Below are 12,638 nucleotides of genomic sequence, written 5' to 3'. Positions count from 1 at the left end.
GAGTCCAGCGCTTAACCACCTGAGCCACCCAGGTGCCCCTGTGTTTTTATAGTTCCTTTTTTATAGTTTCCATTTCTCTGTTGAGATTCCATGTCCATTACCATCTTTTTCTTTATGTCCTTAAACATATTTATAACAGTTCCAAAGTCCTCATCTACTAATTCCAATGTCTGCACTATCAGGGAGTTGGTTTCTTTTTCTCTTGACTGCGGGTCACATTTTCCTGTTTTGTCATAGTCTAGACAGTTAATTTTTTTCTTTTGGACATTGTACAGATATACAAATGATACATTATAAAGACTGGATCCTGCCATCTGCCTCTGAAAAATGTTGAGTTTTATTTTAGCAGGGAGTTAAGTTACTGGCAGATCACCTGACCCTTGTTAGAATGGATCTGTTTTAGTTTTGCCCTTAATCTCAGGGTAAATCTCTTAGTCCTGGGACCAAGTTTTTACTCCTAAAAAAGAATGGAAAGTTCAAGGTGTTTACCCAGACCCTCTAACTTGATGGGACTCAAATTCTAAACTTGGTCTCCGTGACAGTGGGTAGCTGCTGAGAAACCTATTCCGCTCTTTCAGTCTTCCAGCTTTGCTTTTCACTGGAGCTGTTTGTATTCTTCTCTGTGTATGTATATTTCAGAGGCCTGCTAAAGATTTAAGGGCATTTCTGCTGATTTTCAGACTCCACCCTCTGTGGCTCTCTCCTTTGGGGAATTTCCCCCCTTAATTTTCTAGCAGCTCTCGTAGTCCAGAATGCCTTGTTAACTACTTCTAGCCAGTAAGACTTCAGTATTTGACTTGAGATCTAGCTATCCCGGAACTGTACACACAGGGATTGCCGCTGAGGGGAAAAGCCATATTAAATGTGGATCTTGGCCAGTGTGGTTCTGATTTTTTAAGGGCTCAATCTTCTCTGGTTTCTGTTTTGGCCACTGGTTTCTTTTGGTCATTCTCCTGCACCTTTAGATAGGTGTTTTTTGTATTTTTTGGTTTATGATTTTTATTTTCAGGAAAGTCTGATAGAAACAAATCTGCTGCTGCCAGAACTAGAATTTTTCTCAGTCTGGCCTTGCTCTTACCTATAAGCCTTTGTAGGTAGTTTCCTTTGCCTGTACCATTTTCCTGGTTCTTCCTGCACTTCACTTACTCTCTCATCTGACCAGATTCTTTTTCTGATCTGATCTGATCAGTCCCTTTTTCAGATTTTGCTTTAGATGTCAGTTCCTTAGTGAAGCTTTTCTTGAGTCGCTAAACGACGTTAAGTCTGACTGCTGTAAGTTCAAGAGTACACTGTATTTTCCTCATCATAATAGCTACTAATTTTTATAATTGCTTTCGTACAATCAGTCTTCCCAACACACTGTAGACTTCTTGAGTATAGGAAGTGTTAGTCACTGATATGTTCACAGTGTCTCTCACATTCCCTAGTATATAGTTTGTGTTGGGTGTTTAAATACTAATTTAAAAATGATGGATGGGGGCACCTGGGTGGCTCAGTTAAGCATCCAACTCTTGATTTCAGCTCAGGTCCTGATCTCATGGTTCTTGAGATCGAGCCCCACGTGAGGCTGTGCATTGACTATGCAGAGCCTGCCCTAGGATTCTCTCTCCCTCTCTCTCTCTCTGCCCCTCTTCTGCTTGCACACCTGTGCACACTCTCTCACTCTCTCTCACACACAAATAAACTTTAAAAAATAATGGATGGATAGATGGGGCTTGGGTGGATAATGGTGCTTGAAATCACTAAAGCTTGTATTTCTAATTATCATTCATTATCGAGGGACCTGTTTTAGCCTACTAAGTTAGTTGTGATGCTTGTATTGATAGTTTCATAAATAATATTTATTTTCATTGAATGTTATGAATGTCTTCCCTAGTTATGTTTGCTTATGAACAGTGCCTGCTTGTACTGGGCCATCACCCTGATATTTGGTATGAAGCTGCCCAGTATCTTGAACAGTCAAGTAAACTGCTTGCAGAAAAGGGGGTAAGTATTCCTCGTCCCTGTTTTGGCCTTTTCGTGGTTTTAATATAGCAATAATTTGCTAAAAATATAACACTGAATTTTGGTAATGAAGTATAGGTGTTGAAAATTTTAATCTTCTGTTAGTATGCTTAGTGACACTCAGAGTACTTAGTCAAAATTATAGGGGCTGTTTCTTAAGGCATTAAAACGATGGTTTCTTCTGTATGTTAAGTAATATACAGAAGAAGTCTTTGGAATTTTTTTTAGAATCCAGACATGCATATGTGTCTGTATGTATATACATGAGTGTGTATATTCATTCTCTTTCAACTGTATTAAAATTATTGAAGAGTGAGCTTTCTTTTTTTTCCTCTCCTAGGATATGAATAATGCCAAATTATTTAGTGATGAAGCTGCTAATATATATGAAAGAGCCATAAGCACTTTATTAAAGAAGAATATGCTTCTTTATTTTGCATATGCAGATTATGAAGAGGTCAGTAACAATATTTAGAACTTTCTTATAATTGGAGTTTTTACTGTAGGACTGAATTACTTTTCTGGCTGCTTCTTTGCCAGGCATCTTGCTTTTAGTAGAGATGATGCAAAATGAACAGGTATTAGTCCTCAGCTCATTATATATTTATGCTCAAAGCAGGTGCCATTGTGGGGTACAGCCTCTGGATTCCTCAGAGCTCAAATCCTGCTTGTTTATGAATATATATTTATATCCACTTCTTCTCTACCACCTTAGAGTCGCATGAAGTATGAGAAAGTTCACAGTATATATAACAGACTTTTGGCAATTGAGGATATTGACCCCACCTTGGTGAGTAACATCATAAGTGTCTTTAACACCTTTGCTGTCAGCTTTAACAAATTTTTAATTTACACATATTACAATTCACTGGTTTTTTTGGATATAGTTCTGTGAATCTTGACCAATAACGTTGAGTCATGGGACCACTGTCACAATTATACAAAACACTTCAGTCACCTTGCAAAAATTCCATGATGTGACTCCCTTCGTAGTCTGATCTGTTCTCTTAGTTGTTTTTTTGTTTTGTTTTGTTTTGCTTTGTTTTGAATGAAGCAGAATGAAACAGTGGGGATTCCTCATGATCACAGTTTAAAGCCATTTATGGCACATAATTGTTGCCTAATAAATCTTTTTAAATAAATGGAAGCAAGAGAAACCAACATTCTGGAAAGGAATTGGACTGCAACTCACTTTATCCTGAATTCTGCTGTATAACAGTGATTTTCAAAGTCCTGAGTTTCTATAGAAGTGCAATGAAGCTTTTTCATCGGGAGGAGAAGGGGACAGGCCAATGTATGCGGCCCTAGAGACCCTCTGCCTCAAGTGAAATCTACACTGCTTTTTTGTTTGTATTGGGATTCCACTGTTGTACTTGCTTGCATTTATTCATCATTTTAAAATTCATTTAGCAAACTGTTCTGTGCTGTGTACCGTGCTAGATTCCAGAACTATAACAACAAACTGGAGGAAATCTCTTTCCTCAAGGAGCTCCTAGTTCGTTCATCCATTCATGTATCCACCTGTCAAAACTGGGTAACACAGTTTAACATCATCAAAACTGGGCAAATCAGGACCATACTCATATTCCAGAAACATTTGTTCACTGAACAAATATGACATACTTATCATGTGTTGAGCACTCTGTGGTGCTGAGTATAAAATGACTCATTAATAGTTTATCAGTAAAGTTACATTATATGGTCTTTGGAAAAATAGAGTAGTGGGCTTTTAAAGCAATAAACCAGAAAAGTATAAAGTTAAACATATATTATTAAACATGTTTGTATTAGATCAAACCTTTTTAGGTGTTGGAATTTATTAATGGAGTGTGTTCTAGTAGTTTCACTTTTATTTCCTCCTTAAAATTTAATTTGCATATTCTGGATTTAGGCAGTAGTGTTCATTGTACAACCTCATGCATATAGTAGAGACCTTGAATTGTACACTTTAAAGGGTGAATTTTGTGGTATGTGAATTATGTATCAATTTTTAAAAATTTATTTGTACACATCTTTAATACCAGAAAAACTTTGCTTGTGGATTTAAATAGAGCACTATCTATAAGCTTACTTTCTGTTGTCTTGGGTATTCAAGATTGCTTTCTTAGATAGGAAACATACTAGTATAGGAATAAAGTGAGACTGTATTGGATGCTACAGGGATCACATTAGGCTAATCTGTAGAAAAGAAATGCTTTTGGGGCGTCTGGGTGGCTCAGTCGGTTAAGTGTCTGACTTCAGCTCAGGTCATGATCTTGCAGCTTATGAGTTTAAGCCCCATGTCGGGTTCTGTGCCAACAGCTTAGAGCCTGGGGCCTGCTTCAGATTCTGTGTTTCCCTCTCTCTGCCTCCCTGCCCCAACTCACACTCTCTCCCCTCTCTCTCTCAAAAATAAATAAACATTAAAAAAATTTTCTTAATGTTTTTCCATAGGTATATATCCAATATATGAAATTTGCGAGAAGAGCAGAAGGTATCAAATCTGGAAGAATGATATTTAAAAAAGCAAGAGAAGATACCAGAACCCGCCACCATGTCTATGTTACTGCAGCACTCATGGAGTATTACTGTAGTAAGGTAAGTGCTGAAATATAAAGGTAAAATATTTCCTTCATCTGAGATACATTAATTAAAAGAAAGATAGTCCTGGTTTCTGTCATTAAGGGTTTTTTTTGTTTGTTTGTTTGTTTTAAGATATTTTTAAGTAATCTCTACACCCAACATGGGGCTTGAACTCACAACCGAGATCAAAAGTCACATGCTCTTTTGACTGAGCCAGCCAGGTGCCCCTTCTGTTATTTTGTTTTTGTTTCTTGTTTTTTAAGTAGGCTTCACGCCCAGTGTGGAGCCCACCATGGGGCTTGAACTCACAACCATGAGATCAAGACCTGAGCCAAGACCAAACATCAGACATTTAACCAGCTGAACCACCCAGGCACCCCCTGTCATTAAGTTTTAATTCCTCCATATCATAAAGGAAGTCCAAGTATATCTGTGTAAAATTATATGAAACATCATCCAAATCCCCACTGCCTGCTTATTTATACCTTATTTAAGCCCCTTGGTTTTTTTCAGCTCAGCAATTTTTACTTAATATGATTTTAGTTTCCACTTTAATATTTAATGTAACTTGTTTAGGTGTTGTAGTTTTAATATTCTTTTGAGTATCTTTTCTGACATTTTATGGAAATCAGTACATTCCTCTCTACTTCTAGGACAAATCTGTTGCCTTTAAAATTTTTGAACTGGGTCTAAAGAAATATGGAGACATTCCAGAATATGTGTTGGCCTATATTGACTATCTTTCTCACCTCAATGGTAAGTCAATTCTAGATCTATAATGGTTATGCAATTTTTAAAATTTATTTATTTATTTTGAGAGAGCATGAGTGTGAGTGGGGGAGGGGCAGAGAGGGGGAGAGAGAGAGAGAGAAAGGGAGAGAGAGAGAGAGAGGGAGAATGAGAATCTCAAGCAGGCTCCACACTACCAGTGCAGAGTCCGACACGGGGCTTGATTGCACAAACCCGCGACATCATGACCTAAGTCAAAATCAAGAGTCTGATGCTTAACCGACTGAGCCATGCAGGGGTACCCCTGGCTATGTAATATTAAACCATCAATATCATTCTCTGAAAATGGGTTTCTTTCTTTCTCAAATGTATTACAATTCTGTCATCATACCAGAACCAGGCACTTAATAAGCACTCAAGAAATATCTGTTGCCTATCAACCGTGAATTTGTATTTGAGTAATGGTAAGTGCCTTTTGACTCTACAGAATGATCTTTAATACGTCATCAGTGAAGTCACATCAGTAATAGGATAAAGCCTCAAATTCAGACTTGGGAGACACAGTTATTTACGGTCATCTCCAACGACTCTGGGCAAATCATCTCTTGTTTCCTGGGTGGGGGTGGAGGAATACAAAACAAATCTCTAGCCACCAAAACTCAAAAATGACAAAGTAGTAAAGTGAACTGCTTACAGCTTACTGGGGAAGAGATTTCAAAAAGAAACATTAGGTTTATTCCCATCTTTATTTCCCTGTCCTGTTGTATTAATAATAGTAGCCACCCTTTACTGAGATCGACCTTATACCAGGCACTGAGCTAGGGGATTCAGGTACATGTAGATGTCTCATTTGATCTAGTTACCCACAGTCCAGGGTATGTAATTTCTTGACCAGCAGTGATCTGGTATAGAAATTGGTCTAATAAAGAAATATACAATTATGTGTCATGTAAATGAGTTAGATATCACAGGTATATATCAATGCTTTGAATGATATTTTAGAAAAATACAGATAACATTCTTTATATAAGTAGAGAGGAATAAAACTTAAGAATGATTTTATATTTTAGCTTAGTGATTCTACACTCTGGAAAAGGACTGAACTCCAGAAAATGAGACATGGAGCATTTAATTAAAAATTAATTTTCTCATATAGAATTAATGTTCCTCACCAATTGCAAACTATTTTGATTTTTTTAGAATACCTACTAGTAGGGGCACCTGGGTAGCTCAGTTAAGCATCCAATTCTTGATTTCAGCTCAGGTCATGATCTCAACCATTAGTGAGTTCAAGCCCTGCCCTGGCTCTATGCTGACAGAACAGAGCCTACTTGGGATTCTCTCTCTCCCTCTGTCTCTGCCCCTTCCCAATTTGTGCACACCCTCTATCTCAAAATAAATATAACTTTAAAAAATAGAATAACTAACTACTAGTATATATATGTTATTCTAAAAATGTGGATGCCGGGCGCCTGGGTGGCTCAGTTCGTTAAGCATCCAACTTTGGCTCAGGTCATTATCTCACCGCTCTCGTGAGTTCGAGCTGTGCTGACAGCTCAGAGTCTGGAGCCTGCCTCAGATCCTGTGTCTCCCCCTCTCTTTATCCTTCCCGTACTTGCACTCTGTCGCCCTCTGAAAAATAAACAAACATTAAAAAAATTTTTTAAATGCCGATATCTGATATCAGCATTGTCTTCCAACATCAGTGTTTTACATAGTTCATTCATTTGTTCATCCATCCGTCCATCCATCCGTCTATTCATCATCTATTCAGTACCTTCAGGACCTTCTGGTTACTAGAGTCCAGGAATACAAAGGTGCCTAGGACTCTATTCCTATCAGAGCATTCTCATGGGGGAATCCAATGTGTAAACATAACTGTATCAATGTCTGGTGTTTAATTGTAGCATTAGTTCTTGGGTTAGGTGTAAATCTGGTTTCCAATTTCTCATCTGCAGACCAGTCATAATAAGAGTGCCTCTTGTAGGATTGTTGAGAGGATTAAATGGGGATTAAATGGGTTTTTGCATGTGGTTGACCTCTACGTGGAATGTGGTGTGTATACTGTAAATGTGAACTAGTTATGATGATAGTGGCAATCATAAAAAAATGTTCTGCTATAATAGAGCCCTGAATGAAGTACAGCACTTTGGGAGCACAGAGAAGAAAGTACAATTTAAGTTCTGGAGCTGTGCTGTGCAGTTATAGCAGCCACTAGACTACTGATTATTGAGCACTCAAAATATGACTAAGGCCAGGGGCATGTGGGTGGCTCAGTCGGGTCAGTGCTGGACTTCAGCTCAGGTCATGATCTCGCAGTTTGTGAGCTCAAGCCCCGCATGGGGCTCTGTGCTGACAGCTCAGAGCCTGGAGCCTGTTTCAGATTCTGTGTCTCCCTCCCTCTCTGTTCTTCCTCTGCTCACACTCTGTCTCTGTCTCAAACATAATAAGTAAATAAATAAATAAATAAAACAATTCATTAAAAAAAAAAAAGGAATGTGGCTAGGCCAAAATGAGATGTGGTGTGAGTGTAAAATACATACCAGGGGCGCCTGGGTGGTTCAGTCGGTTAAGCGGCCGACTTCAGCTCAGGTCATGATCTCTCGGTCCGTGAGTTCCAGCCCCATGTCGGGCTCTGTGCTGACCGCTCAGAGCCTGGAGCCTGTTTCAGATTCTGTGTCTCCCTCTCTCTGACCCTCCCCTGTTCATCCTCTGTCTCTCCCTGTCTCAAAAATAAATAAATAAAACGTTAAAATAAATAAATAAAAAATAAAATAAAATACATACCAGATTTCAAAGACTCAGTACCAAAAAAAGAAAAAAAAAGTAAGATATCTTAATTTTTCATATTAATTACATGCTAAAATAATTTAGATATATTGGGTTAAGTAAAATATATTAAAATTAATTTCACCTGTTTTTACTCTTTTAAATGGGGCTAGCAGAAAATTTAAAATACTTATGTTAGCTTGCATTGTATTTCTGTTGGACAGTGGCATTCTAGAGGCAACATGAGATGGGTCTTAAAGGATGAACATAGTTAGCCAGGAAAAGATGTAGGAAAATGCATTCTTGCCGGTAGAGAACACAGCATGAAAAGCAGTGGGAAACTTATGTGGAATGGTAGAAAGTGTCTGGAGCAAAGCTTGGATTAAAGTGAAAAGAATAAAATATTTTAATCTCTTGGTTTTAGTTTGCATACGGTCATGTAGTAAAAACTGAATAACTACCTAGAGTCAATAAAAACTAACACTGCTGGATTTTTTTTAAACAACTTTATTGAGGTATAGTTTATATACCATAAGTGTACCTGTTTTAAATATAAAATTCATTGATTGTTAGTAAATTTACTGCTGAATTCTTTAAAAAAATTCCTTAAAAAATTTTTTTTGAAATGTTTATTTTAAGAGAGAGAACACATGAGCAGGGGCAGGCAGAGAGGGAGGGAGACACAGAATCTGAAGCAGGCTCCAGGCCCTGAGCTGTCAGCACAGAGCCCGACGCGGGGCTTGAACCCACAAACTGTGAGATCATGACCTGACCAACTGAGCCACCCAGGTGCCCCTGAATTCTTAAATTTTAATATATCCCTTAAGAAGTGTTATTTTCCTGCTTCCAGCTACAGAGGACCTCCCAAGACTTCAGTTTTAATTGTACCTATATAAGAATTTAAAGTAGTTATGTAGAGAGCAGTCCTGGTACTGCAAAATAAGAAAATCAACAGTATATAAATTTGAGTGTGCCACCCATCACAGTCCACGTACTTAAAAAATATCAGTAGTCTGACACAATGTCAGCACATACGTAAGTTATTTTTATTTAAAAAAATTTTTTTTAAGTTTATTTACTTAGAGTGAGCAAGAGAGCACGTGAGCATGAGTGGAGGAGGGACAGAGAGAGAGAATCCCAAGCAGTCTCCATGCTGTCAGCTCAGAGCCTGACATGGGTCTCAACCCTACAGCTGTGGGATGATGACCTGAGCCAAAACCAAGAGCCTGATGCTTAACTGACTGAGCCACCCAGGCACCCCTAATTTTTGTTATTTTTAAAAGGCCAGTGGGATACCTCATTTAGATATCATACTGTTATAAATCATTAGACATTATAACTGCAGTATATACAGAAGGAGGGGTGAACTACAGGTAAAAAGACCTGGCTTCCAGTTACAGCTGTTATTCAGTAATAGTGAGCCAGATCAACTCAATCCTTTTGAACCCCAGGTTAACCCATCTATAAACATTGGGGTAATGGTTACCTTTCTGCATAGGACTTTTATGAGAATTATAGGAGATCATGCATGTGCAAATACACTGTTGATTATAAAACAGTTTTAATATTTAATATCTTTTTTAATATCCTAGAGGACAATAATACACGAGTTTTGTTTGAACGTGTTTTAACATCTGGAAGCCTTCCTCCAGAGAAGTCTGGGTAAGCTGTTGGGAAAACTTGGTTGGGTTCTAATGGCAGCTTTAATACTTGAATTTGTGATCTGTGGATGAACATTTCTTGAGTATAATTTCAGGAGATTTTTCCCTTTTCCCTTGAAGCTTACTTACAAATGCCTACCTGTAATATTTTCATACCTGTTTAAGATTTTTATTTTTGATAGAGTGCGAGAGTGGGAGGGGAAGAGAGAGACTCCCAAGCATACTCCACACTATCAGTACAGAGCCCGACTCGGGGCTTGATCTCACAAAACATGAGATCATGACCCAAGCTGAAATCAAGAGTCAGACACTTAACTGAGCTACCCAGACACCCTCTTTTTTAAGATTTTTAAAAAGTGTTTGCCTACTGATTACATATTTAAGAGATGTGTTAGCAATTTATTATTTTAATATATCTTCCTACTTGACTATGCCTCTAGAAATTAACATGAACAAATAAAGTTCTGAAAGTTTTACGTTACTTGAGAGCAGTGACTCTTACATATTAAAAGTTACACCAGACATATTACATCCCTGGTTTATGCTTTTGACTCCATCATCAGTTTTACCAGAGGAACATGGTGTAGAGCTACAGTATAAATAAGGCTTTGGAGTCTTGGGTTCAAATTCCAGCTCAGCCCTTTGATTACACCTTGGGCAGATTTCATGACTTTTCCAAACCTTATGTCATTGAGTAACAATAATGTCTACCACTGTGGACTTTTCGTGATAGCCCTATTCCTGGTATGTAGTAGGCATTCAGTATGTTACTTTAGCACAAAGGGGCTTAGTGACAGTTAAGTAGAGTCTCAGAATTAATTTTGGCTGTTACAACAGTGCTGAGGTAAAAATATGTCCCAAATAATCTGTTAAGAAAAAACAGCAATATTAGATTTTAGAATATATTTTTATTCATACATTGAGTGAAGAATGTATTCTACAGAATAATTCATGCCACTAAACAAAAAGCCACATTATTCAGGAGAAATTGGAAATCTGTGTATGTTCCTTTTTCAGCTCTCCCTGCTAAAGTTTACCTTCTTTAAGGCAAATGTGCTCTTACCACAGGGGATAGGAAAATGTGCTAAATAAGCAAAAACTCAAAAAAGGGCTTAAATATACTAGTGTGCAGGGCGAAGTGTTATGATGTCTATAATTCACTTTCAAATACTTCATCAAAAGTAAGATTAAGTACTGCAAAATATTAACGATTAAATCTTAATGATGATATATAGGTATTTGTTATACTGCCCTATAGTTTAATAAGAGCTTTTTGTAATTAAAAGGGAAGGAGGGACCTTAAGGCTTTTTTTGTAAATGGGCTCCCTGTTCCAAACCCAGAATAATGAAGTACTGATTATACTTATTACAGAGAAATCTGGGCCCGATTTCTAGCTTTCGAAAGCAATATCGGTGATCTAGCTAGTATACTGAAAGTGGAGAAGAGACGGTTTACAGCATTCAAAGAAGAGTATGAAGGCAAAGAAACAGCTTTGCTGGTGGACAGATACAAGTTCATGGATTTATATCCTTGCTCTGCAAGTGAACTAAAAGCGCTTGGTTATAAGGTATGTACTTAGGATCAAGATGTGTGTCGTGTCCCTACTTTTCCCATGTTTTAGAATAGCTCATGGATACACATACCTCTAAAGCAAATTCTGAAATAGAAATTAGTTTCAGAATAGTTTTCCAGAAAACAGGAAAAAAGTTCAGGGATTTTTCTTGATTTTGAAACACTGAGTATCAAAAGTACTGAACAAAAGAATGAGATTTAACAAATGCTTACGTCCTTCCCGTGACATTGTCAATACCCTGTATCTTCTGTCCGGTGGGCAGATGGAGGTTTTGTGGAAGGAAGAAAATTTCTAATAGCTCTTAAAACGATGAACATGTTTTGATAGCTCTTAAACCAAATGTAGTTCCTGTGGGTATAATGAAGAACCCTCACTACTTGTTTATAAATCAGTACAGTTCCCTCAGAGATTTGTATCTCAAAACAGTACTTCAGGGGGGCTCTTCAGGAAATTAGCTTATCTAGGAATGGAACTCTTCATAGACATCTGAGTCATAAGAAAAGAAATCTGGCCCTGAACCTGTTCAGGTCAGGGGGAAAGATATTAAGGTTTATACAGCTCCATCAGTAATAGCCCTGGCTGAGAAAAATATTATTCTATCATTTCTTGATTTTTCCCCCCACTGTGTCATGAAAACAAAGACCAGGATGGAAACCCAAAGGGAAGCTATAGCCACAGAATCTTAGGTTGGTCCCTTTATGCCAACCAGCATTAAGATGTTCCTGACTATCATTCTCCATTTCCTCACCAGGTCTTGCTGGTCTGGTGTCTGAACCAGATTTAAATGTTTGAGAAAAATTACCCATACATGAACTTCAGACCTTTTTATTAATGGAAACCCCAGTTCTGTGCCAGTCCCAGATCCCTATTCTGTAACTATGGGTTACTGCTCAGGAATGATTGAGTTCTACTTCTAGTTTAAGTACTTCTCAATGAAAAGCAAAAGACCTTTTAAGACCCCGCTATGTGAAGTTATTAGCAAAGACCATTTCAACTTTACCAAGATGAAAATGGAAATGAAGGAAAATAGACCTTACTCTTTCCAAGTAGAACTACTTCTTAAATATGAATTCTCCATCTCATATTTCTATTTCTACTCTTTCATTTTTGGGGAGAAAGATTAAATGTACTAGAGTGTATATATAATGGGAGAAGGGAAGAGAAAAAGCAATTCCCAGTGGGCCTACTCATTTAGATCTGCCACCAACTGCATTTGAACAAAGGTTGAGAAAGCAAAATGCTTTTCTACCTGTTGAGGGTGGCAAAAGGGGCTCTTCTGGTTGTGGTCAGGCAGGCTGATGCCAGTGCCTGTAGCAGAGAAACTCCTCTGGGATGGGGC

The 12,638-nt window shown here is 37.9% G+C and overlaps 1 protein-coding gene across 1 annotated transcript in view; it reads left to right on the top strand.

The window, feature by feature from the left end:
- Positions 1-12,638, top strand: part of CSTF3 (cleavage stimulation factor subunit 3) — a 72,828-nt gene that overhangs the window by 57,111 nt on the left and 3,079 nt on the right. Inside the window, exons 11-17 of the mRNA XM_047877358.1 lie at positions 1,877-1,986; positions 2,345-2,461; positions 2,720-2,794; positions 4,438-4,581; positions 5,220-5,322; positions 9,657-9,726; positions 11,098-11,293. Of these exons, the coding sequence (XP_047733314.1) occupies positions 1,877-1,986; positions 2,345-2,461; positions 2,720-2,794; positions 4,438-4,581; positions 5,220-5,322; positions 9,657-9,726; positions 11,098-11,293 (815 nt within the window). The remainder of the gene's footprint in view (positions 1-1,876; positions 1,987-2,344; positions 2,462-2,719; positions 2,795-4,437; positions 4,582-5,219; positions 5,323-9,656; positions 9,727-11,097; positions 11,294-12,638) is intronic.

This window comes from Prionailurus viverrinus, chromosome D1 (assembly GCF_022837055.1).
Source record: "Prionailurus viverrinus isolate Anna chromosome D1, UM_Priviv_1.0, whole genome shotgun sequence".
Classification (NCBI taxonomy): Eukaryota; Metazoa; Chordata; class Mammalia; order Carnivora; family Felidae; genus Prionailurus; species Prionailurus viverrinus.
This window is presented reverse-complemented; position numbering and strand designations above follow the sequence as displayed.